Raw genomic sequence first — 26,884 nt, forward strand, 5'->3', positions numbered from 1 at the left:
ACCTGAGGGTTGCAGGTTCGCTTCCCACCTATGGACATCAAAGTCGCTGCCGTTGTGTCCTTGGGCAGGACACTTCACCCTTTGCCCCCGGTGCCTCTCACACCGGTGAATGATTGATGAATGAATGATTGGTGGTGGTCGGAGGGGCCGTAGGCGCAAACTGGCAGCCACGCTTCCGTCAGTCTACCCCAGGGCAGCTGTGGCTACATGTGTAGCTTACCACCACCAGGTGTGAATGAATGATGAGTTCCCACTTCTCTGTGAGCGCTTTGAGTATATAACAATAGAAAAGCGCGATATAAATCTAATCCATTATTATTATTATTATTATTACTGCATCAAAAAACGACATCAGTGTGTCAAGGATATCATCACATGGGCTCAGTAACACTTCATAAAACCACTGTCAGTAATTACAGTTGGTCGCTACGTCTGTAAATGCAAGTTAAAACTCTACTATGCAAAGCGAAAGCCATTTATCAACAACACACAGGAACGACGCCGGCTTTTCTGGGCCCCAGCTCATCTAAGATGGACTGATGCAAAGTGGAAAAGTGTTCTGTGGCCTGACAAGTCCACATTTCAAATTATATTTGGAAACTGTGGATGTGGTGTCCCGAACAAAGAGAAAAATAACCATCTAGATTGTTATAGGCGCAAAGTTCAACAACCAGCATCTGTGATGGTATGGAGGTGTATTAGTGCCCAAGGCATGGGTAACTTACACATCTGTGAAGGCACCATTAATGCTGAATGGTCCATTCAGGTTTTGGAGCATTAATGTTGTCATCCAAGCAACGTTATCATGGACGCCACTGCTTATTTCAGCAAAACAATGCCAAGCCACATGTTACAACAGTGTGGCTTCGTAGTAAAAGAGTGCAGGTACTTTCCTGGCCCGCCTGCAGTCCAGACATGATTCCCATCGAAAATGTGTGGCGCATTATGAAGCGTAAAATACGACAAGACCCCGAACTGTTGAACAACTTAAGCTGTACATCAAGCAAGAATGGTAAAGAATTCCACTTTCCAAGCTTCAACAATTACTTTCCTAAGTTCCCAAACGTTTATTGAGAGTTGTTAATAGAAAAGGTGATGTAACACAGTGGTGAACATGCCCTTTCCCAACTACTTTGGCACGTGGTGCAGCCATGAAATTGTAAGTTAATTATTATTTGCAAAAAAAAAAAAAAAAAAGATTTTGAGTTGGAACATCAAATATCTGATTTTTGTAGTGCATTCAATTGAATATGGGTTGAAAAGGATTTGCAAATCATTGTATTCCGTTTATATTTATATCTAACACAATTTCTCAACTCATATAGAAACGGGGTTTGTACTTAGGGTTTATGACTTGTGAGCTTATTGTTGGACTTTATATGTTGCTGCACAAGTAATTGTTAAACTAATGCAAATGTCAAATGTAATAAACTACTCACAGGTATACTGCATTTGCATTATTTATTTGTTTGTTATGCGACTAACAGCGTGCGAATATATGCATAGACTGTTTTTTATCGTTGTACAGTGCAGTCCTTTTGAAATGGATGCACAATAGCTCCATACATATGACGGACAATGCAGTAGCTCATTTAATCATCAGTACAAGGAAAGTGTGGGTTCTTATTTTTTCAATTGCAAAAGCAGCAATTGATCGTACTGATTCACTTAATGCACTGTTGTGTTCCTTTGTCCATATACCTTCAATAACCTCAGAGGTCTCTGGGGATGACAGTAGCCCCTTCTGTCTCTCCGACCACAGATTGTTTACCTGTTTTGTCTTTAATCTATCTGCTGCCTCGTTCAGTGGTCTGCATGCAGTCAAAACCCCTCAGGGGTCTGGAGTGTTTCCTTCTTTCAGAGTGCAGCTCGCTAAGATGTTTTCTTTGTCTATTGTCTCGCATGCTGAATTTGATCTAACTGACCCCACAGGTCAGCATTTTCAAGGATACAAGCTTCTGTATGGACGGCGGCCTTCAGTCTTAATTGGTTTTGGTAATAATGCCCTGAGGTGACTTCTGTTCCTTTGCTGAAGCCCAACAAACTTGAACAAAAACAGCTTTTTTTTTACCTATTTGCTAAACCTTTTTGAGACTATTTAGGCTTTTAGTTGTCCCGACATTAAAAAACTTTAAATTGTTGTGTAAGTATCTGATGCAGGGTTTTTCAACTTGTTAAGCTCAGCTGCCACCATCATTACTAGAGGTGGTGGAAATAATGTTTTTATAGATGCATCACGATTGAGACATGGACGATTATAAAATTGGTTAATAAACGTCAATAATCAATTTATTTATTGCAAATACAGTAATGCGGACAATTCTAAAATTTAGCTGATTGCAACGAGCCACCTCACCGAGAGATCCGACCAGCTCCTTTTTTTAGGGCACTTCTGTTCCAGTTTTGCAAACATTTTCATGAGTGTGGAAATTATTTTAACTGTACCTTTTTACAAATGCACTATTTCCTAAAGTTGCAAACGAAAAGAAATGTAAAACTGCATCATTATACATAAATTAAAGATGCAATAATCTATTTTTATCAAATCATAGCTCCTGAATCGTAATCGAATCATGAAGTCCCCAAAGATTCCCACCTCTAATGATTACCATTACTCCTTAATGACAAGCAACACCCCAAATTGATCGTGAGTTAGGCCTGAGCCAATAACACATTTTTCCAAATTAATCACTAATGAAATAATAATACATATTGATGATTAGGGGTGTAACGATTGGTTGATATATCAATAGATAAAGTCATATTCCTAGAGTGTATCAATCGGTTCTAAGCAAGTTTGCCTTCCTTAAAGGGGAACTGCACCTTTTTTGAAAGTTTGCCTATTGTTCACAATCATTATGAAAGACATGACGACAAATGTATCTGTTTTGGATTCTGAATATTAAACAAATGCAATCAAAAGTTTGCTTACAAGGGAGCCTATGGGAACCGCGCAATTCCGCCTATAAGCCCTTAAAAAACATCCAAACACCTCCTTTGTGTATATGTTGTAAGTATATATGTTATGTAGTAACAGGCACATTTATAATAACATTTAACATTTACGTATTTTGATAATTTCAAGCATACGGGGCACATTAATTTAAAAAAACGCACCACGACAATTGCTTTTTTTTCTTATTCACCTATTTCTGCTTACTGCAGACTTTATGAGCGCCAACAAACATAATAAAACATCACTTACTGTGTAATGTCTGCTCTCCTTAAGATGCCGACAGCTGGGATGTTCATATAAATCCCCATTTTGATTAAAAATGTCTCATAAACCTCACAAAGAAACATGGTGGGGGGTGTTGGGAACAAGAGTCTTTTCGTGTCCTCACCAGTTTCAGGTCCTAAATTGCTGTCAAAGTGTACCAACTTCTCGGTTTACCTACTCAGACGTCTCATGTCCAGGTGAGAGACATGATTTATTATCTAGGATATGTTACGTCTGCGAGGGCGCATGGCTGCGATTGTCATGTTCCTCAGCAACGCAGGAAGCAAGCAGGATTAGCGTGGAGGTAAGATAAAGTTTATTTTAATATAATTAAAGCAGAATCAAAAATACAAACTGAGGACGCTAACAAGCGTGGATCTAAACAAAACCAAAATGTCACCAAGGGTGAAAAAACGAGGAATGCTAGTGTGTACAAACTTACTATAGCGAGGAAAAAAAACAGAACGTAAATTTTGCCTACAGCAAACATTGAACCAGCAACTACTGCTGGGTGACAGGACAATATAAAGGGGAGTGAGTAACCTAAACACCAGGTGGGAACACTAATTGTTAAACTAAGACAGGTGAGGAGAATCAGTGCCCATGGAAACCAACAGAAAACAGGGAAAGAGGGTGCACCCAGGAAACAGACTAAAACAGAAACATTACCAAACATAAATCATGCCATGACCTGGATAACGGATCATGACAGGATAAACTTAACAGGAAGCGAGGAAGCAGCAGACCACTCAATGATGTAAACAAAGCTAACAAGGAAGTGATCACGTCGCCGCTATATCATCTGCGTTAGCGCTTACAATAACAATATCACTAATGCTTGGTTAATATTTAAATACGAAATGTAAATGGAGTATTGTTGGCGGTTTTGAATGGTTATTTTGGGATTTTATGGGCGAAATAGAGGAGCTCCCATTGGCTCCGCTGTAAGCCAACTTTTATATACAGTATTTCCTTGAATTGCCGCAGGGTATATAGTATGCGCCTGCCTTGAATTACTGCCGCGTCAAACTCGCTTCCCAAAAATAATTAGCGCATGCTTAGTATTACCGCCTGGTCAAACTCGTGACGTCACGAGTGCCACTTTCCCTGTCATCATTTTCAAAATGGAGGAGGCTGATTTCAATACCGGTAATTGGAAATCGCATAAAGGGAAGAAGATTAAGAGCTATTCAGTAGGATTTAAGGTCCAAGCTTACATCACACTCAAATTTTTATTGCATACTTTTGGTAAGTGCCGGAGTAAGAAGAGGTTTTAAAATAAATAGAGCATGCTTACTTTTACCGCATGCCTTTGGTAAGCGCAGGAGTGAGAAGAGGTTTTAAATTAATTAGCGCCCCAGCGGCAATTCAAGGAAATACGGTACTTTCATTTACAAGTTAGAATGCATTTTTAAAAATCCATCCATCGTCATGTCTTTCATGATTGTGAACGATCGGCAAAATTTAAAAAGCTTTACTCGTTCTAACGTCATATCTATACCAGGCCGAGATCCACAACAATCACTGATCTAATAAATCATCCCATGAAGCTTTTTTTTTTTTACACAAAATCAAAGACCCATCCATCATCCTCCGCTTATCCGAGGTCGGGTCGCGGGGGCAACAGCCTAAGCAGGGAAACCCAGACTTCCCTCTCCCCAGCCACTTCGCCTAGCTCTTCCCGGGGGATCCCGAGGCGTTCCCAGGCCAGCCGAGAGACATAGTCTTCCCAACGTGTCCTGGGTCTTCCCCGTGGCCTCCTACCGGTTGGACGTGCCCTAAACACCTCCCTAGGGAGGCGTTCGGGTGGCATCCTGACCAGATGCCCGAACCACCTCATCTGGCTCCTCTCGATGTGGAGGAGCAGCGGCTTTACTTTGAGTTCCTCCCGGATGGCAGAGCTTCTCACCCTATCTCTAAGGGAGAGCCCCGCCACACGGCGGAGGAAACTCATTTCGGCCGCTTGTACCCGTGATCTTATCCTTTCGGTCATGACCCAAAGCTCATGACCATAGGTGAGGATGGGAATGTAGATCGACCGGTAAATTGAGAGCTTTGCCTTCCGGCTCAGCTCCTTCTTCACCACAACGGATCGGTACAACGTCCGCATTACTGAAGACGCCGCACCGATCCGCCTGTCGATCTCACGATCCACTCTTCCCTCACTCGTGAACAAGACTCCTAGGTACTTGAACTCCTCCAATTGGGGCAGGGTCTCCTCCCCAACCCGGAGATGGCACTCCACCCTTTTCCGGGCGAGAACCATGGACTCGGACTTGGAGGTGCTGATTCTCATTCCGGTCGCTTCACACTCGGCTGCGAACCGATCCAGCGAGAGCTGAAGATCCCGGTCAGATGAAGCCATCAGGACCACATCATCTGCAAAAAGCAGAGACCTAATCCTGCGGGTACCAAACCGGAACCCCTCAACGCCTTGACTGCGCCTAGAAATTCTGTCCATAAAAGTTATGAACAGAATCGGTGACAAAGGACAGCCTTGGCGGAGTCCAACCCTCACTGGAAATGTGTTCGACTTACTGCCGGCAATGCGAACCAAGCTCTGGCACTGATCGTACAGGGAACGGACCGCCACAATAAGAAAGTCCGATACCCCATACTCTCTGAGCACTCCCCACAGGACTTCCCGAGGGACACGATCGAAGGCCTTCTCCAAGTCCACAAAGCACATGTAGACTGGTTGGGCAAACTCCCATGCACCCTCAAGAACCCTGCCGAGAGTATAGAGCTGGTCCACAGTTCCACGACCAGGACGAAAACCACATTGTTCCTCCTGGATCCGAGGTTCGACTAGCCGACGTAGCCTCCTCTCCAGTACACCTGAATAAACCTTACCGGGAAGGCTGAGGAGTGTGATCCCACGATAGTTGGAACACACCCTCCGGTCCCCCTTCTTAAAGAGAGGAACCACCACCCCGGTCTGCCAATCCAGAGGTACCGCCCCCGATGTCCACGCGATGCTGCAAAGTCTTGTCAACCAAGACAGCCCCACAGCATCCAGAGCCTTAAGGAACTCCGGGCGGATCTCGTCCACCCCTGGGGCCTTGCCACCGAGGAGCTTTTTAACTACCTCAGCGACCTCAGCCCCAGAAATAGGAGAGTCCACCACAGATTCCCCAGGCACTGCTTCCTCATAGGAAGACGTGTTGGTGGGATTGAGGAGGTCTTCGAAGTATTCCTTCCACCTATCCACAACATCCGCAGTCGAGGTCAGCAGAACACCATCCGCACCATACATGGTGTTGATAGTGCACTGCTTCCCCTTCCTGAGGCGGCGGACGGTGGTTCAGAATCGCTTCGAAGCCGTCCGGAAGTCGTTTTCCATGGCTTCCCCGAACTCTTCCCATGTCCGAGTTTTTGCCTCCGCGACCGCTGAAGCTGCACACCGCTTGGCCTGTCGGTACCTGTCCACTGCCTCCGGAGTCCTATGAGCCAAAAGGACCCGATAGGACTCCTTCTTCAGCTTTACGGCATCCCTCACCGCTGGTGTCCACCAAGGGGTTTTAGGATTGCCGCCCCGACAGGCACCAACTACCTTGCGGCCACAGCTCCGATCTGCCGCCTCGACAATAGAGGTGCGGAACATGGTCCACTCGGACTCAATGTCCAGCACCTCCCTCGTGACATGTTCGAAGTTCTTCCGGAGGTGGGAATTGAAACTTTCTCTGACAGGAGACTCTGCCAGACGTTCCCAGCGGACCCTCACAATGCGTTTGGGCCTCCCAGGTCTGTCCGGCATCCTCCCCCACCATCGCAGCCAACTCACCACTAGGTGGTGATCGGTAGAAAGCTCCGCCCCTCTCTTCACCCGAGTGTCCAAAACATGAGGCCGCACATCCGACGACACAACTACAAAGTCGATCATGGAACTGCGGCCTAGGGTGTCCTGGTGCCAAGTGCACATATGGACACCCTTATGTTTGAACATGGTGTTTGTTATCGACAAACTGTGACGAGCACAAAAGTCCAATAACAAAACACCACTCGGGTTCAGATCCGGGCGGCCATTCTTCCCAATCACGCCTCTCCAGGTTTCACTGTCGTTGCCAACGTGAGCGTTGAAGTCTCCCAGTAGGACAAGGGAATCACCCGGGGGAGCACTTTCCAGTACTCCCTCGAGTGTTCCCAAAAAGGGTGGGTACTCTGAACTGCTGTTTGGTGCGTAAGCACAAACAGTCAGGACCCGTCCCCCCACCCGAAGGCGGAGGGAGGCTACCCTTTCGTCCACCGGGTTGAACTCCAACGTACAGGCTTTGAGCCGGGGGGAAACAAGAATTGCCACCCCAGCCCGTCGCCTCTCACTGCCGGTAACGCCAGAGTGGCAGAGGGTCCAATCCCTCTCGAGAGAAGTGGTTCCAGAGCCCTTGCTGTGCGTCGAAGTGAGTCCGACTATATCCAGCCGGAATTTCTCGACTTCGCGCACTAGCTCAGGCTCTTCCCCCCAGTGACGTGACGTTCCACGTCCCAAGAGCTAGCTTCTGTAGCCGAGGATCGGACCGCCAAGTGCCCTGCCTTCGGCTGTCGCCCAGCTCACAATGCACCCGACCTCTATGGCCCCTGCTATGGGTGGTGAGCCCATTGGAGGGGTGACCCATGTTGCCTCTTCGGGCTGTGCCCGGCCGGGCCCCATGGGAACAGGCCCGGCCACCAGGCGCTCGCCATCGTGCCCTACCTCCGGGCCTGGCTCCAGAGGGGGGCCCCGGTGACCCGCGTCCGGGCGAGGGAAATCTGGGTCCATGGTTTTTCATCTTCATAAAGGTCTTCGAGCTGCTCTTTGTCTGATCCCTCACCTAGAACCTGTTTGCCTTGGGAGACCCTACCAGGGGGCTTTATGCCCCCGGACAACATAGCTCCTAGGATCATTGGGACACGCAAACTCCTCTACCACGATAAGGTTGCAGCTCAGAGAGGAGAAAAAAAAAAAAATCAAAGACTATATACATATTTTTACTGGTAGATTGTAATAACAAAAAGAAAACCATACTTCTTAGCTTCTTGAAATCCATCCATTCATTTTCTATCGCTTGTCCTAATGCAGCTTCTCGACATTCAATTGAGAAATGTGTCATTGATCACTTCAAACTTAAGATTATCTTCATAACTCCTCTATTGTTGTTTGCCAACTTGCTCACACTTTAAGCATGTGTTTGTGAGGTGGCTACATCTTTTCAGATCACTGGTTTGCGTCGGTGAGTGACGAGAAGAAAAGCCTGTTTGAAAAGTCGTTTGATGCCACCTTGTATAAATGCTTCCTCTAAAACCAAGGCGTCAAAGTCAAAGCCTGCGGGCCAGATCCTGCCCGCGAATGAATTATCTATGGCCCCTGGGATGATATTTGATTAGTATAAGAACCAGCCCGCAGGCCGCAGCCGCAGCCGCCTACTGCTGTTTTGCACGCACCAATACTCCATCAGTGTTGGCGCTAGGAATTTTCAAAATGGGGGTCGGGATCCCATCAAGTCATAAAAATTGAGTCCCACAGTAAATTATTGGGGTCCCACTTTTTTGTGACAGTTTTGAAAACAAATGCAATATGTATGCATTATCCCGTTATATCTCACATGCTATATTGTGTTTTGGAAAATATGTTGTCATAAGCATGACTTAATTCATTAAAAAAAATATACAAAAGAAAACAAATTAATTATCCATATGTAAATATATTCAGTTATAAACATTCATTCACTTTCTTCTTTCCTTCATGGATCAAAACTTTACTGCTGCTGGTATATTTTTCCATATTTTTATTGTAATATTTTCAGAATGTGTTTGTTCTATTTTTGGCCAAAGTCAGACAAAGAAATCAATCTGAAGTTGCCTTTATTTTTAAGTTTTAATGCTGTGATTTTAAATAGTCCTGTCCGCGTCTGGATAGATTTTCCTCCATGTGGCCCCTGAGCTAAAATGAGTTTGACATGTCTGCTCTAAAAAAAGACATATTCTGAATTTGCATCTTGTTAAAAAGTTGTCTTATATTCATGTCTACATGAGTGTCAGTTAAAAAACCGACCCATATTATATTTGTAAAGGCCTCATTTTTAATAATGCTGCTTGCTGTGGATTGTGTCCAAAGATGTTGTTCGCTGTAACTTTGTAGTAGATGTTTTTTAGTGGTTTCATGCTGAAGCCAGAGCAACCACGCCCTAACCGGCGATTACTTTTAGGCCAGCGACTGTGACGGGAGTGTTAGTTTTTTTTTTTCTTCCTTTCACTTACTCCTACTCCCTCTTTCTGCCACAATTTGTTTAGTGTGTCTCTTGTCAACCGGGCTCATGAGTCATGATGCTGAGCCAAAGAGCAGATGTTGCATCATATGAGGAGCTGCAGCCGTGGAAACCTATTGGTTATTCTAGTAGCTAAACTCCCTTATTATGTGACATAATTTCCTGTGCTTCTTTGTGTGTCTGTGATTGGCTGATTTAAAGGGAATATTTTTTGAATGTTGAAATAACAGAAGGTGGCAGCTGTCACAGATTATCCATAAATCGAATTATCTGGTACACATGCTTTGAAATATAATCAAGCATAACCAGGACCTCCCTTCCTCTTGGTGATGACACATTGCTCTGTTTGTGACGTGGCCTTGACTCGCAAATTCGCATGCTTTGCCATTCGTTTCAAATCCAAAGAGGCAAACAAAAGCCCCACACGAGTTCTGCATTCAAAGACGAGTGCAGGAAGTGCTCGTCTTACTTCCTGACGGACCTCCCTTATTTATTCTCCTCTACACAAAGAATTCACAGTCATCTATGAATAATCCCTCCCTTTCACTCCTCTGCATGTGTGTGTGTGTGTGTGTGTTTTCTTTTTGCAAGAGCAGAGGATTTGGATTGGGTCTCTGGGTTTGGGTTCGGGGAATTCCTGCCAAAAGCATGAGATCACCGTTATCTTTATTTGTCCGAGCAGGACTCTTTGCTAAGGGATGAGACACACTTTTTTATGTTTACCTGTATCGTTTAATGATGTCCAGTGCAAGAGTTAAATCACAAATATACAGTGCATCTGGATAGTATTCAAGTTATTCCAAGATTTAATAAATAGATTTTTGTCCTTAAAATTGTACAGACAATACCCCATACTGGCTTTGTGAAAATATATATTTAAAAATGTTTGACCATCCATCCATTTTTTACCGCTTATTCTCTTTGGGGTCACGGGGGGCGCTGGTGCCTATCTCAGCTACAATCGGGCGGAAAGCGAGGTACACCCTGGACAAGTTGCCACCTCATCGCAGGGCCAACACAGATAGACAGACAACATTCACGCTCACATTCACACACTGGGGAACATTTTAGTGTTGCCAATCAACCTATCCCCAGGTGCATGTCTTTGGAAGTAGGAGGAAGCCGGAGTACCCGGAGGGAACCCACGCATTCACGGGGAGAACATGCAAACCCCACACAGAAAGATCCCGAGCCCGGGATTGAACCCCAGACTATTCAGGACCTTCGTACTGTGAGGCAGATGCACTAACTCCTCTTAAAGAACTAACAAAAACATGCACATGAGTATTTGCAGCCTTTGTTGATGCACCTTTGGCAGAAATTACAGCCTCAAATATTTTTTTGTACGATGCCACAAGCTTGGCACATCTATCTTTGGGAATTTGTTAGTTTTCATCGAGGATATCCCTGTACCCTATTTTTCGGATTATAAGGCACACTTAAAATCCTTGACAGTGCACCTTATAACCCGGTGTGCCTAATGTACGGAATAATTTTGGTTGTGCTGACTGACCTTGGAGCTATTTTGTTTGGTACATGGTGAAATGATAAGTGTGACCAGTAGATGGCAGTCACACATAAGAGATACGTGTGGACTGCAGTAAGACAGCAGTCACATAAAAGACATACGTGTAGACTGCAATATGACTCAAACAAACAACACCGAAATTGTATATGTTCCATTCAAAATATAGAACATTACACACAGCGCTCAAAATGTTTTAGTACAACTTTGGTATGCTATGAAGCCGCACCGCTTGATGGATTGTACTGTGCTTCAACATACGAGCGTTATTATGGTGTGTGTATAAGGTAATACATATTATCTGGCGTTTTGTTTTGCAATATTATGCAAAAGAAAGTTTTCTTACTTTCTGGTACCTGCTGATTTGTATTTGGGATCTGCATAAGTCGTGATCATTTACGTGGTTCTGCCTTTATAGTCCGTTCCTACCCGTAGTTAAGCTTCTTTTTCTCTATTTTCTTGTTATGGGACATTCATCCTCGGCTGTTGCCATTTCTAATATAAAGTGGTGTAAAGTTCTTACTTATATCTGTCAGTAAACTTGCCATGAAAGGACTTAAACATACCGGTGTAGTGAGTTTACATTATTCACCCAAAGAACTTGAGTTTTTAGAAAGTTCCGGTCGGCCGGTTATTCACGGGACACATTTCCGGCATAGTTGCGCTAGTGAGCCATGGATGAGGAGATGCTGCTCTGTTATTGATTTAAGTAAAGTCTGAATGTCATTAAAACAGTTAGCTCCATCATTTGACGCTTCATCCGCTCCCGTCTTTGCACGCTACACCGGTACAACAAAGATGACGGGGAGAAGAAGCTTGCGAAGGTGAGCCACCAAAATAAAACCGCCCACAAAAAGGCGCATCCTGAAGCGACTGTCAGAAAGCGGCTTGAAGATGATCTGTAAAACAGAATCCATGCAACATTTTGACCAAAGAACCACCGTTAAATGTCACGTAGACCACAGTGAAGTGTTTTCAATTTATCCATCCATCCATCCATCCATCTTCTTCCGCTTATCCGAGGTCGGGTCGCGGGGGCAACAACCTAAGCAGGGAAACCCAGACTTCCCTTTCCCCAGCCACTTCATCAGCCACTTCGTCTAGCTCTTCCCGGGGGATCCCGAGGCGTTCCCAGGCCAGCCGGGAGACATAGTCTTCCCAACGTGTCCTGGGTCTTCCCCGTGGCCTCCTACCGGTTGGACGTGCCTAGGGAGGCGTTTGGGTGGCATCCTGACCAGATGCCCGAACCACCTCATCTGGCTCCTCTCGATGTGAAGGAGCAGCGGCTTTACTTTGAGTTCCTCCCGGATGGCAGAGCTTCTCACCCTATCTCTAAGGTAGAGCCCCGCCACACGGCGGAGGAAATTCATTTCGGCCGCTTGTACCCGTGATCTTATCCTTTCGGTCATGACCCAAAGCTCATGACCATAGGTGAGGATGGGAACGTAGATCGACCGGTAAATTGAGAGCTTTGCCTTCCAGCTCAGCTCCTTCTTCACCACAACGGATCGGTACAACGTCCGCATTACTGAAGACGCCGCACCGATCCGCCTGTCGATCTCACGATCCACTCTTCCCTCACTCGTGAACAAGACTCCTAGGTACTTGAACTCCTCCACTTGGGGCAGTGTCTCCTCCCCAACCCGGAGATGGCATTCCACACTTTTCCGGGCGAGAACCATGGACTCGGACTTGGAGGTGCTGATTCTCATTCCGGTTGCTTCACACTCGGCTGCAAACCGATCCAGTAAGAGCTGAAGATCCCGGTCAGATGAAGCCATCAGGACCACATCATCTGCAAAAAGCAGAGACCTAATCCTGCGGGTACCAAACCGGAACCCCTCAACGCCTTGACTGCGCCTAGAAATTCTGTCCATAAAAGTTATGAACAGAATCGGTGACAAAGGACAGCCTTGGCGGAGTCCAACTCTCACTGGAAATGTGTTCGACTTACTGCCGGCAATGCGGACCAAGCTCTGGCACTGATCGTACAGGGAGCGGACCGCCACAATAAGACAGTCCCATACCCCATACTCTCTGAGCACTCCCCACAGGACTTCCCGAGGGACACGGTCGAATGCCTTCTCCAAGTCCACAAAGCACATGTAGACTGGTTGGGCAAACTCCCATGCATCCTCAAGAACCCTGCGGAGAGTATAGAGCTGGTCCACAGTTCCACGACCAGGACGAAAACCACACTGTTCCTCCTGAAACCGAGGTTCGACTATCCGGCGTAGCCTCCTCTCCAGTACACCTGAATAAACCTTACCGGGAAGGCTGAGGAGTGTGATCCCACGATAGTGGGAACACACCCTCCGGTCCCCCTTCTTAAAGAGAGGAACCACCACCCCGGTCTGCCAATCCAGAGGTACCGCCCCCGATGTCCACGTGATGCTGCAGAGTCTTGTCAACCAAGACAGCCCCACAGCATCCAGAGCCTTAAGGAACTCCGGGCGGATCTCGTCCACCCCCGGGGCCTTGACACCGAGGAGCTTTTTAACTACCTCAGCGACCTCAGGCCCAGAAATAGGAGAGTCCACCACAGATTCCCCAGGCACTGCTTCCTCATAGGAAGACGTGTTGGTGGGATTGAGGAGGTCTTCGAAGTATTCCTTCCACCTATCCACAACATCCGCAGTTGAGGTCGGCAGAACACCGTCCGCACCATACACGGTGTTGATAGTGCACTGCTTCCCCTTCCTGAGGCGGCGGACGGTGGTCCAGAATCGCTTCGAAGCCGTCCGGAAGTCGTTTTCGATGGCTTCCCCGAACTCCTCCCATGTCCGAGTTTTTGCCTCAGCAACCGCTGAAGCCGCACACCGCTTGGCCTGTCGGTACCTGTCCACTGCCTCCGGAGTCCTGTGAGCCAAAAGGACCTGATAGGACTCCTTCTTCAGCTTGACGGCATCCCTCACCGCTGGTGTCCACCAAGGGGTTTTAGGATTGCCGCCTCGACAGGCATCAACTACCTTGCGGCCACAGCTCCGATCAGCCGCCTCGACAATAGAGGTGCGGAACATGCTCCACTCGGACTCAATGTCCAGCACCTCCCTCGTGACATGTTCGAAGTTCTTCCGGAGGTGGGAATTGAAACTTTCTCTGACAGGAGACTCTGCCAGACGTTCCCAGCAGACCCTCACAATACGTTTGGGCCTGCCAGGTCTGTCCGGCATCCTCCCCCACCATCGCAGCCAACTCACCACCAGGTGGTGATCGGTAGAAAGCTCCGCCCCTCTCTTCACCCGAGTGTCCAAAACATAAGGCCGCAAATCCGATGACACAACTACAAAGTCGATCATGGAACTGCGGCCTAGGGTGTCCTGGTGCCAAGTGCACATATGGACACCCTTATGTTTGAACATGGTGTTTGTAATGGACAAACTGTGACAAGCACAAAAGTCCAATAACAAAACACCACTCGGGTTCAGATCCGGGCGGCCATTATTCCCAATCACGCCTCTCCAGGTTTCACTGTCGTTGCCAACATGAGAGTTGAAGTCCCCCAGTAGGACAAGGGAATTACCCGGGGGAGCACTTTCCAGTACTCCCTCGAGTGTACCCAAAAAGGGTGGGTACTCTGAACTGCTGTTTGGTGCGTAAGCACAAACAACAGTCAGGACCCGTCCCCCCCACCCGAAGGCGGAGAGAGACTACCCTTTCGTCCACTGGGTTGAACTCCAACGTGCAGGCTTTAAGCCGGGGGGCAACCAGAATTGCCACCCCAGCCCGTCGCCTCTCACTGTCGGCAACGCCAGAGTAGAAGAGGGTCCAGTCCCTCTCGAGAGAAGTGGTTCCAGAGCCCTTGCTGTGCGTCGAAGTGAGTCCGACTATATCCAGCCGGAACTTCTCCACTTCGCTCACTAGCTCAGGCTCTTTCCCCCCCAGTGAGGTGACGTTCCACGTCCCAAGAGCTAGCTTCTGTAGCCGAGGATCGGACCGCCAAGTGCCCTGCCTTCGGCTGCCGCCCAGCTCACATTGCACCTGACCTCTATGGCCCCTGCTATGGTTGGTGAGCCCAATGGAGGGGTGACCCACGTTGCCTCTTCGGGCTGTGCCCGGCCGGACCCCATGGGAACAGGCCCGGCCACCAGCCGCTCGCCATCGTGCCCCACCTCCGGGCCTGGCTCCAGAAGGGGGCCCCGGTGACCCGCGTCCGGGCGAGGGAAATCTGGGTCCATGTTTTGTCTTCTTCATAGAGGTCTTCGAGCTGCTCTTTGTCTGATCCCTCACCTAGAACCTGTTTGCCTTGGGAGACCCTACCAGGGGGCATGAAAGCCCCCGGACAACATAGCTCCTGGGATCATTGGGACACGCAAACTCCTCTACCGCGATAAGGTGGCAGCTCAGAGAGGAGGTTTTCAATTTAGAAAAAAATAAATAATACAACCCTTTTAATTTGCCCTATAAACCTGTGCGCCTTTTGTATGAAAGTAGACCTGAACAGACCCGTTCATCGGCAGTGCGCCTTATAATCAGGTGCGTCCTGTGGTCCGGAAAATACGATACATTGCTGTATTCATTTAAATCTAGTCAGAGAGGTGACCAAGAACCCGATGGTCATTCCTCTGTGGAGAGAGAAGAACCTTCCAAAAGGACAACCATCTATGGAGCAATCTACCAGTCAGGCATGTATTGTTGAATGACCAGACGGAAGCCATTTCTTAGTAAAAAGTTTGCCAAAATGCACCTGAAAGACTCTCAGACCATGAGAAACAAATTTACTTGGTCTGATGAGACAAATATTGAACTCTTTGGCGTGAATGTCAGGCGTCATTTTTGGAGGAAACCAAGGACCACTCATTACCAGGCCTATTCTATAGTGAAGCATGGTGGTGGCAGCATCATGCTTTGGGGATGTTTTTCAACGGCAAAAACTGGGAGACGAGTCACGATAGACGGAAAGATGAATGCAGCAATGTACATACACATCCTGAATAAAAAACCATGCTTCCCATCCAACCTGGTGGAGCTAGAGAGGTGCTGAAAAGAGAAATACGCGAAGAGGATTGCAACAAAATGCAAGGGCTGCGAGGGCAAAAATCAATTTATTCAATTCTGGAATAAGGTTGTAACATAATAATGTGGAAACGTGAAGCACTGTGAATACTTCCCGGAAGCACTGTAGCCTTTTCAAAGATAATCATTTGTCATCGTCATTGCAGTTGTAGTTTTCAAGGACGTGTTATAATGAAAACTGGATGTTAATATTTTTAATAATGAGCATATATGGCAGCTGGTGTTCCCTCCAGCGGTATCATCGCCACATCAGCGCACGACTCCAGCTGTGTCGTGCTTTGCTGTGTGGTCTCTACTAAGAGGCTGGTGTTAACGACACCGCGCAAGCTAAGGAAGTTTTCTTCCTATCCTGCCCCCTTGGCCACATGCTCATTAGTGTGTCTTTGTGCAGCTAAGCCGTTAATGAAGTAATAGTATATTAATAATATTTGAAAATAAATTTATAAAAAGTCAAAGTTGTGACAATTGGGTCAAGTACCTGCTCTTAACCTTTTATAGGACACTCATTAAAATACTTGTAAATTAAAAAAAAAATTATGATAGAAAATAATGGTGGTATATAACATAATTTGCTTATTGTTTTGAAAAAAGATAATGATGTAACAGTATAATAGGGCACAACTGTATTGCAATTATTAGAGGTAGGAATCTTTGGGCACCTCACGATTCGATTATAATTCAGAGGCTACGTATACCTACAGTATATTTTTATTATATATTCTAAATGTGTTACATTTATTCATCAATAATATTTATATTATGTCGACAAGGCTCCTCCTTTGGCTACTAATGTATGCAGTATTGCTTGATTTCTAGGTTTTTGGATGTTGTTTCAGGAAGTGATCATTGATTACTCGGACTGACATGGCAACAGCCAATTAGGTAACTGTATCAACTATCAACTTTGGTTGTGTCATCTTGTTATCTTTCGGTTGATTCTTCAGGGAGAAGAGAAAATAAAAACGAGTGCTGCAGAGAGCGAATAAGTTATAGATAAAACAAGAAAAGTCACCTGGTAAGTATGACAGTGTTTCGGAGTTTTTAAAAAACGGACCGTAGTCAGACCAATGTGGACCACCCAAACACAACTTACCTCTCTGGCACTAAACCTGCAGAAAATATCTCTTTTCAGGGGTTTCTGTTTATATTTTCACACTTTTCATTATTTTGTTACACTTTATTAAGCATTTCTTACATATTCCTTATTTTTGCACCTTCATGTTAGAGCAAGTTAAACTGCGACAAAGAAAGAGTGGCGTAAAACAAGAGTTGCCAAAATTAGAAGGACAAAACGGCACTCGCCAAATACTCTCATCAGAAAAGCATGTTTAATATAAATAGTGGGATTGTCCTCCTAGAGAAACCCTATTAAAACAAAAATATATTTTTCCCCATCTTTTTCTTTCTTCATACATTTTTGAAAAGCTCCAGGGAGCCACTAAGGAGGCGCTAAAATGCCGCATGCGGCTCTAGAGCTGCAGGTTGCAGACCCCTGGGTTAAAGGGGTTGTTTTCCATGGTTGTGTTGACATTTCCTTTCCTTTCTGCCTTGATAGCTGAGGGGATCACAATCAAAGTAAGTTTATATTTTAAATTAACATTTTTACATTTTATATATTTTTCTCCGGCTCCCTATTTTTGATAGGAAATGAAAATTTATAAATAATTATCGATAATGACCGATATAAAACACTTAGCCCAGCCCTGCATGGAAGACTAGATACATGAGAACTGCAGCTGCCTCTTAAGTGAAAAAATTAATTAACATCCTTACTTGGCAAGCAGGCATCCTGATTTAATTTTAGTTACTCCTAAAACTACGTAATGTTCAGACACTTTGGTCCCAGTCGTCATAAACTTGCGGCTTAAAGACTGATTCATATCTGGCTGAAAGTGTTGATGTCCTGTATGAATATTATTCTCTCTCTGGATTTATTAATCTACTTGCTAATTTCCCCCTCTCAACTGGTTGCTTGATGCTGTAACACGGTTATTTTTAGCCTTCTGTTGAAATGTACAAAGCATGTATTCTTTTCTTGTTTCACTACTAAGTAAGCGCTTCGGCTAGGATAGCGTGTACTCTCCTTCTCCGCGCTAACCCAGCTAATTAAAACACAATGTTAAAAGAATGTTCGGCTAATGGGCCTCTCATGGGCAAGTAAGGTTTGAAGAACCTTAGCATTAATGCCAAATTTGACAAACATGCGTGTTGTTTTATTTAATCGATATTTTGACATTTGTACATCGATTCAGAATACATCAGAGAATGGATATTTTTTCCAAACTCTACAAATTACACAGTGGTTTTCATGTGCCCCACTCTTTGTAAGATTCCTTTCCAAAAACAAATTCTCCAAATATTGCCACGATTTCCATATGGTGACGGTGACTATGTGCTTTTTATAATTGTGGTCGACTGCAAAATTATCCACTATTTGGGCGTTCAAGAAAAAAACTTGGAGCATAGTATGAACTAAGATGGCGTGTAACTCTCCCCTCCGCTTGTCCGCTCATCTTCATGTGTATTTTGCATTGTTTCTGCATGTACAGTCATGATCAAAAGTTTACATACACTTGTAAAGAGCATAAAGTCATGGCTCATGTGAGTTTCCAATCTTGGTGGTAGTATTATGCTCTGCGTCTGTTTTTCTGCCAATGGAACTGGTGCTTTACAGGGAATAAATGGGACAATGAGGATTACTTCCAAATTCTTCAGGCCAACCTAAAATCATCAGCCCGGAGGTTGGGTCTTGGGCACAGTTGGGTATTCCAACAGGACAATGACCCCAAACACACGTCAAAAGGAGTAAAGGAATGGCTAAATCAGGCTAGAATCAAGGTTTTAGAATGGCCTTCCCAAAGTCCTGACTTAAACGTGCGGACATTGCTGAAGAAACAAGTCCATGTCAGAAAACCAGCACGGGACGGCGTGGCGCAGTGGCCGTGCGCAACCCAAGGGTCTCTGGTTCAATCCCCACCTAGTACCAACCTCGTCACGTCCGTTGTGTCCTGAGCAAGACACTTCACCCTTGCTCCTGATGGGTGCTGGTTAGCGCCTTGCATGGCAGCTCCCTCCATCAGTGTGTGAATGTGTGTGTAAATAGGTAAATGTGGAAGTGGTGTCAAACCACATGGGCGGCATGGCGTAGTGGGTAGAGCGGCCGTGCCAGAAACCTGAGGGTTGCAGGTTCGCTTCCCACCTATTAATATCCAAATCGCTGCCGTTGTGTCCTTGGGCAGGACACTTCACCCTTTGCCCCCGGTGCCGCTTACACTTGTGAATGAATGATGAATGAATGATTGGTGGTGGTCGGAGGGGCCGTAGGCGCAAACTGGCAGCCACGCTTCCGTCAGTCTACCCCAGGGCAGCTGTGGCTACGGATGTAGCTTACCACCACCAGGTGTGAATGAATGATGGGTTCCCACTTCTCTGTGAGCGCTTTGAGTATCTAACAATAGAAAAGCGCGATATAAATCTAATCCATTATTATTATTATTATTAAAGCGCTTTGAGTACGTTGATTGGCAACACTAAAATTGGCCCTAGTGTGTGGATGTGAGTGTGAATGTTGTCTGTCTATCTGTGTTGGCCCTGCGATGAGGTGGCGACTTGTCCAGGGTGTACCCCGCCTTCCGCCCGATTGTAGCTGAGATAGGCGCCAGCGCCCCCCGCGACCCCGAACGGGAATAAGCGGCAGAAAATGGATGGATGGAAGGTAGAAAAGCGCTATGCAAGTACAACCCATTTATCATTTATTATTTATTTAGCTGAACTGCACCAATTTTGGAATTGGGGGTAAATCACCAAAAATGATTCCCCGGCGCGGCGACTGCTGCTGCCCACTGCTCCCCTCACCTCCCAGGGTGTGATCTAGGGTGATGCATCAAATGCAGAGAATAATTTTGCCACACCTAGTGTGTGTGTGACAATCATGGGTACTTTAACTTTTAACTTTATTAACATTGCTCTATGTATACTTTTGACCCAGCAGATTTGATCACATTTTTAGTAGACCCAAAATAAATTCATACAAGAACCAAACTTCATGAATGCTTTTTGTGACCAACAAGTATGTGCTCCAATCACTCTATCACAAAAAAATAAGAGTTGTAGAAATTATTGGAAAGTCAAGACAGCCATGACATTATGTTCTTTACACGTGTAAGTAAACTTCTGACCACGACTGTACATACTGTATACCAGTATATATTTTTTTATAATAAGTGTTTTTTTTATTTGTGTTTGGAACGGATGAACTGGATTTACATTATGTTTACGACTCTGTCATTGTTGGACCTTTTAGAATGGTTTACTAATGAAACCGAGGTACCACTGTATTGGATTTTAGTATGTGATTGTGTTGTGCACGTTTGTCTTCTCTGATTGTCTGGTATGCATCGCTTGTTTTAAAGGTCTTGGAGTGGGGTATGGGAAGTCCAATGCAAGTTTTAAGTTACCAAATGCGGTTCCTTTCCGATACAAGTCATGAAAGTTGAGTTCAAACCACTCCATACGTAGCTTCTTCCTCATATTTGATGGCAGATCTCATGTAATGTGAGTCGTGTATATGGGCTGCTTTACGTTGCCGATGTTGTGCAACGGGTGCATTTGATTAAATCTTTATCCCAAGGATTGTTGAGTTGATATACTAAAAGCTTAGGAGGTCAAATGAACAAGGAATTACCTTAATAATCTTTAATTCCCTCTTTGACGAGCCTTTCTTGGCACTCTTTGCTGTCGTTTCAGTGTGATTAAAATGGATTTGCATAATCAGGAAAAGTATTTGAATAAACTGGAGCATGAAGGAGTATTTAAAGGAAGCTGCACTTGCTTCGAACGTCATCTTGTGACTCAGTGAAAAATGTAATAATGCAAATGTCCTCTCATGTGCTGCAAGTTACAGTCACTCTCGCAATCACGCGCCTTCAATCCCGCCTGGCCATGTCTGATTTGTACGTCGTCTCTAATGCGTTTATGCGTGAAACGCGTGTTGCTGTCTTGCCAGTCAGCATGTTTTTATTTATTTAGTCGGCTTTAGTCTGCTTCTGCTTTGACCTGGTTTCCAGCCCGTTCTGGAGGAGAGCGAGGGTGGGGGCCGTTAGAGAGGGAAAATAACCGTCCTGCTGGGAAGGCCAGCCAACATTCCTACATCACTTCCTGCGCTATAACATCTGGCAATGGTTGGGGAAGGGAGGATGTGTGTTACTGGCTGGCTGCAGTGTTGCTCAGCCTGGCGTCATGTTGCAGGATTGCTGCAAAGGTTTTGATTTGTTTTGCCATACACTTACTGCACAGCCTAATCAAAATGATCCATACCAGGGAATATGACTTTATCAAGATTATAATGCTTTGTTTTTAAGACAGCATTCACAACTGGTATTTTAGTCCTGACCAAGAATGCGAAAAAACACAATACTTTGTGTGCACTTTGATATGGTTCGGTTAGCTTTGGTATTTTTGTCATTGACATGTTACCAAAGGGCTGTGATTACTCGGTAAATATAGTCACAAAGTCTATGTTCATACTACGAGTTAAGGCTGGGCGATATGGACGAAAAAGTATATCTCGATATATTTTTACAAGCGTTGCTACCAAAAGTAGCATTACTGCTAGTATATAACATCATTTGAAAAGTCACCTGCTACAGAATGAAGAGTGATTACTCCGCATTTCAACATCTCCATTCGGTGCCACACCATCAAAATGCGAGGCAAACATTTCCAGATCAACACCGTATGAAAAAAGTAGTGAACAACAAAAGGAGATAATGTCCGCAGTAAACTACCACATTGCAAAGGACATACACTATTTTATTTCCTATTGTGCAGCTCATTTTTATTTGACACTTATTGAAATATATTTGTGACATCATGCATAAAAGTGCACTTTATTTGTTTTTAACTATTGCACTGGCGTTCTGTACAAAAAGTGCACTGTAATTTAATGTTGTTTTGATATGTCATCTCAGTGACATCATGCACAAAAGCGCACTCTTAGCTTGTTTTAAAATGTCTCTGACAATCTTTCACTTTTAGTTTTGGAAATGACATGAATGTTTGTGTCACTGCTTAATAACTGTTTAATAAATACAGTTTTGGTCTTAGTTGTGATTTCCTTCTCTGCATGAAAGTTTAAAATGAGCATATATTAATGCAGTACAAACAAGAATGTTTTAATGTCGACACATAGAATCATCATACTGGTGTGATTATATGTATCAAGTGTTAATTCAAGGCTAAGGTAAAATACCGAGATGTATATCGTGTATCGCGATATGGCCTAAAAATATCGCGATATTAAAAAAGGCCATACCGGCCAGCCCTGAGTCAGCGCCACTTTTATTAACCCAGTTAGTCACGATGGGTATTAACAGCACATAAAATAAACAGTTCATGTAGTACAGAATTACATAACATAAATAAAATAGAAAAATATTATTTCTACATAAAATAAATAACATAGCAGGCAAGCACTTTTGGATTTCCCTTCCTGGTTCGATGACCCCCCCCGTCTTGCCTCTGATTGGCCTGTCCATAACCAATCATGACTCATCATAGAAAACAACCAACCAATTATTGATGTTCTTATACGTGCAAGCACGTCTTAGAAGGAGGAAGGGGAGGGGTTTTGTAGTCCATGGAGGAGGAGCGGGGGAAGAACAAGGAACACAACAAATATGCAGCGTTTGGTCATTTTAACGTGAAATAAATTATATTTATGTTAGGATATTTTCGTAATTCATATCTTGTTTGAAAATATATCGATATATCTTACAAACTCGATATATCGTCCAGCCCTACTGCGAGTCAATTCAGATTTTGTTTTTACTCATATTTGACTTGTATTTGAGTTTTTTCATGTCAATGTGGACAGTACAATTCCAATATGTTCAAATACGACCCAGGCCTATCTCGTATGTGGATATAAATCTGATACGTATCTTATGCAACCGCTGTCTGAACTATTGACTCGCATTCATCCGGCCCATTTCTCCCGTCCAAAGGCAAAACCCAGTAACTCAATTTTGGTCAAAACTGAGCTGATAATAATTTTGGAGTTCCTAGGTGATATGCTTTACATTATTGTATGCGATATTGTAATTTGTTCCGTAAGTAAGCTGTTACGCGCACGGCAGGACCTAGCAACTACCACATAACCGCGTAGATACAACAGAAAAACCTGGTATCTCAAGGGACCAATCGAAGCTTCTTTGTCAGTCGCCTTATTGTCTTTAATGAGACATATGCACGAATGGGGGCCGACGGTCAACCTGATTATGTGATATTATGGCACGAGGGGATATTTGGAAGATTGACCCAGGACGTTGCAAGCACCTTCATTAAATGTATTGTTCTTGATTCTTCCCCTTGCTTACTCTTTTGGGCAGATAACTGTGGAGGTCAAAATAAAAACTGGACGCTGTACACGGCTCTTGCCCAATGTGCAAACGCAGATTGGGGCCCACCCGAGATTGTGATAAAATATCTGGAGAAAGGGCACACGTTCATGAGAGCAGATTCAATCGATGGCTCAATCGGCAAGAAAATGAAAGCTCAAGAAAACATCTATACCAGGGGTGTCAAACTCAAATACAGAGTGGGCCAAAATATTAAACGGAACAAAGCAGCGGGCCAAGGTTAAACAAATTAACCTTTTAATAGGGACCCAAACAAGTTTTGCATTAAATATTGAACAAGCAAGGCTTATATAACTTTAGTGACATGCAAAATCCAGTTTCAAATAATAATAATAATAATTTAAAAAATATATCAATGGCTTATCAAATAAAATTTAAATAAAAATTATATGCCTTTTTTTCTATTTGCAATCTTCTGAGGTAAATATCATTTTTTTTCCACAGGCTAATAATACATTTGAAAATAAAATAACAATAATGAATTAACCAAACATTCAAGCCTTGAAGTAGCAAGAGAAAATGCATGAATAAAACGTTAATTATTGGTCAGTTTGCTGGAAGTTTCCCGAAAGACTTAGTGCTGCAAGGGGTTCTGGGTATTTGTCCTGTTGTGTTACGGTGCTGATGTTTACCCGAAATGTGTTTGTCATTCTTGTTTGGTGTGGGTTCACAGTGTGGCGCATATCTGTGACAGTGCTAAAGCTGTTTATACGGCCACCCTCAGTGTGACCTGTATGGCTGTTGACCAAGTATGCCTTGCATTCACTTGTGCGTGTGTGTAAAAGCCACAAATAGTATGTGACACGCTGTTAGTATGGAGGAAAAGCGGACGTGACGGCAGGTTGTAGAGAACGCTAAAGGCAGTGCCTTAAATGCACGCCCCCAATATAGTTGTCCAGGTGGAAATCGGTAGAATTCGGGAGAATGGTTGCCCCGGGAGATTTTCGGGAGGGGCACTGAACTTCGAGAGTCTACCGGGAAAATTAGGAGGGGTTGGGAAGTAAGAATATTAGTGGTGAATGCGGTGTTACAGCGGCACTGACACTGTATAACACCGGCAGGCCAACTGTAATGCTAAATTGATATTTCCTCAAGGGCCAAATTAAATTACACGGCGGGCCAGATTTTGCCCGCGAGCCAGAGTTTGACACCATGATCTATACGTTTGATGACTTTGTAGATCTTTGTAAGACAGCACCAAGATAAATTGGTTTTCCTTTGTTTTCTCAAAATCAGCTAGAAGTGAGTTACTAGGTTTTGCTTTTGGACGGGAGATTTGTCCTCAAAAAGCGACAAACGTCATAGACGGTCGCGAAAATAAAAGTAAGGTTAAAAAAATATCGACCCCAGTTCCACAAAATCGTTGAAATTAGCACAAATGTGGCTGGAGCGAGACCAACTCAATATGGAGTTATGTCTATTGACATAAACAATGCAGCGTATGTGAGATACTGTGCGCATGCACGTCCTTTCATGGACCGATTCCGTTAACGTTAAAAATAAATTTTTTGTTTTTGGTCATGACTACATAAACGGATTGGATTTAACAAGACATCTGACTTAGGCATCATGCCCTGGAGTGTGAATGTAGCCAAAGTCACTTAGTTGGCAACACTGAGCCCTCCTGCTGTGTCTTTTTATTCTTTGGCAGACCCGATACCTTTTGATATGATTATACGCCGATTCGTATTTCTCATTGTCAAAATTGGTTTGTGACGGGCTGTCACAGTTAATTGAATATATGGTAACTACTGCTCAGCATGTATTGCAGCATGTCCATTTTTACCCCATTATAATCTAATCTTTTCTTTATGTTCTCCCTGTAGGTGTGTAGCTCGAGCAGCTGCAGCGGTGCAGACATGAGTGTGACATCCTGGTTTCTGGTGAGCAGCGGGGGCACTCGCCACCGACTGCCCCGGGAGATGATCTTTGTTGGCCGGGATGATTGTGAGCTCATGCTACAGGTGAGGCAACAGAGCAGGCACTGCCTTCTTGCGTCTCTAACGTACAACAAAGTACTAAGCATTAGGGCTGTGAATTTTTGGGCACCACACAATACGATTTGACTCGATTATTGGGAATAACGATTTGATTCCGCATTAATTCTCGATTCAAAACAAATCTCTATTCAAATATTGGGTGCGAACTCTATGATTAACTGCATCCATCCAAAACATAGAAAAACAACTGTAATACCTAAATTATATTTATTAAAAGAAAACTGGTTTTGTTTGAAAAAAAATCTACACAAACATTTAATAAAGTCAAATACAAGTAAGGCAACAAGAAAAGTATCCAACACTTCTCATTTTGAAAGTAAATCTTTACAGTAGATATGTGAATCTACATTAACAATATGATTTTCCTGAGAGGCTGGATGAAAAGGTCAATTTTTTTTAAAAGTTTATTTTTTATTTTTTTGATTCAATTAAGAATCGTTAAAAACAAAAACATGCACGTGAGGATAGGTTGATTGGCAACACTAAATTGGCCCTATTGTGTGAATGTGAGTGTGAATGTTGTCTGTCTATCTGTGTTGGCCCTGTGATGAGGTGGCGACTTGTCCAGGGTGTACGCCGCCTTCCGCCTGAATGCAGCTGAGATAGACTCCAGCACCGCCCCCCCACCTCCCCCTCGCAACCCCGAAAAGGACAAGCGGTAGAAAATGGATGGATGGATGGATGGATGGATAGAAACAAAAATTTCAATTAATTAGGAAATAAAAAAAATGTTGACCCCCCTGCGCTAGACACAGCTTAGTAAGGGTGTTTATGTAAATAAAAATAACTCCAAATCGAGTTGGTCTGACTTCTGCCACATTTGTGGTAATTTCAAGGACTTTGTTCAACTGGGATCAACATTTGCCTAACCTATCTTTTATTTTTGCGACCGTCTATTTTGACGTTTGTCGACTTTTGACCTTTACGATCCAGAGAGACATTTTTCCACCTCTTCCAGTAATGAAAAATAGTATTGAGGCGGATAACACGGCTTATAAACTTTAAAAAGTTTTCATCTTTTTTTATTTATTATTTTAGAGCAGGGGTCGGGAACCTTTTTGGCTGAGAGACCCGTACAAGCCAAATATTTTAAAAAGTATTTCCATGATAGCCACATAATATTTTTTTTAAGACTGAATACAACTAAATGCGTGCATTTTTCAGTAAGACCAACATTTTTAGAGTATAATAAGTCTCTTATTCTTTTTAATAACATTGTTATTCTGAAGCTAATCAACAATAAATAAAATACTTACCATTCATGCGACTTCTTGAACAGGTACGGTACAAACCGGATGGATGGATTAAAATGCATGAGAATGTTTTATATTTTGAACGTTATTTTTGACACTGTGATTACCAGTCGAATTATTAATTACAGACCGTGTTAAGCAATGTCAGCTGAGATTTATCTAAGAGCCAGGTGCAGTCATCAAAAGAGCCACATCTGGCTCTAGAGCCAT

General features: G+C 44.1%; 1 protein-coding gene across 3 annotated transcripts in view; it reads left to right on the forward strand.

Annotated features, from left to right (window-relative positions):
- LOC133559435 (centrosomal protein of 170 kDa-like) overlaps nt 1–26,884 on the forward strand; it is a 101,319-nt gene that overhangs the window by 15,377 nt on the left and 59,058 nt on the right. For all 3 annotated transcript variants that reach the window (XM_061911187.1, XM_061911189.1, XM_061911188.1), the window contains exon 2: nt 25,248–25,385. In XM_061911187.1, coding sequence (XP_061767171.1) covers nt 25,248–25,385 — 138 coding nt within the window. The remainder of the gene's footprint in view (nt 1–25,247; nt 25,386–26,884) is intronic.

This window comes from Nerophis ophidion, linkage group LG09 (genome assembly GCF_033978795.1).
Source record: "Nerophis ophidion isolate RoL-2023_Sa linkage group LG09, RoL_Noph_v1.0, whole genome shotgun sequence".
Lineage (NCBI taxonomy): Eukaryota > Metazoa > Chordata > Actinopteri > Syngnathiformes > Syngnathidae > Nerophis > Nerophis ophidion.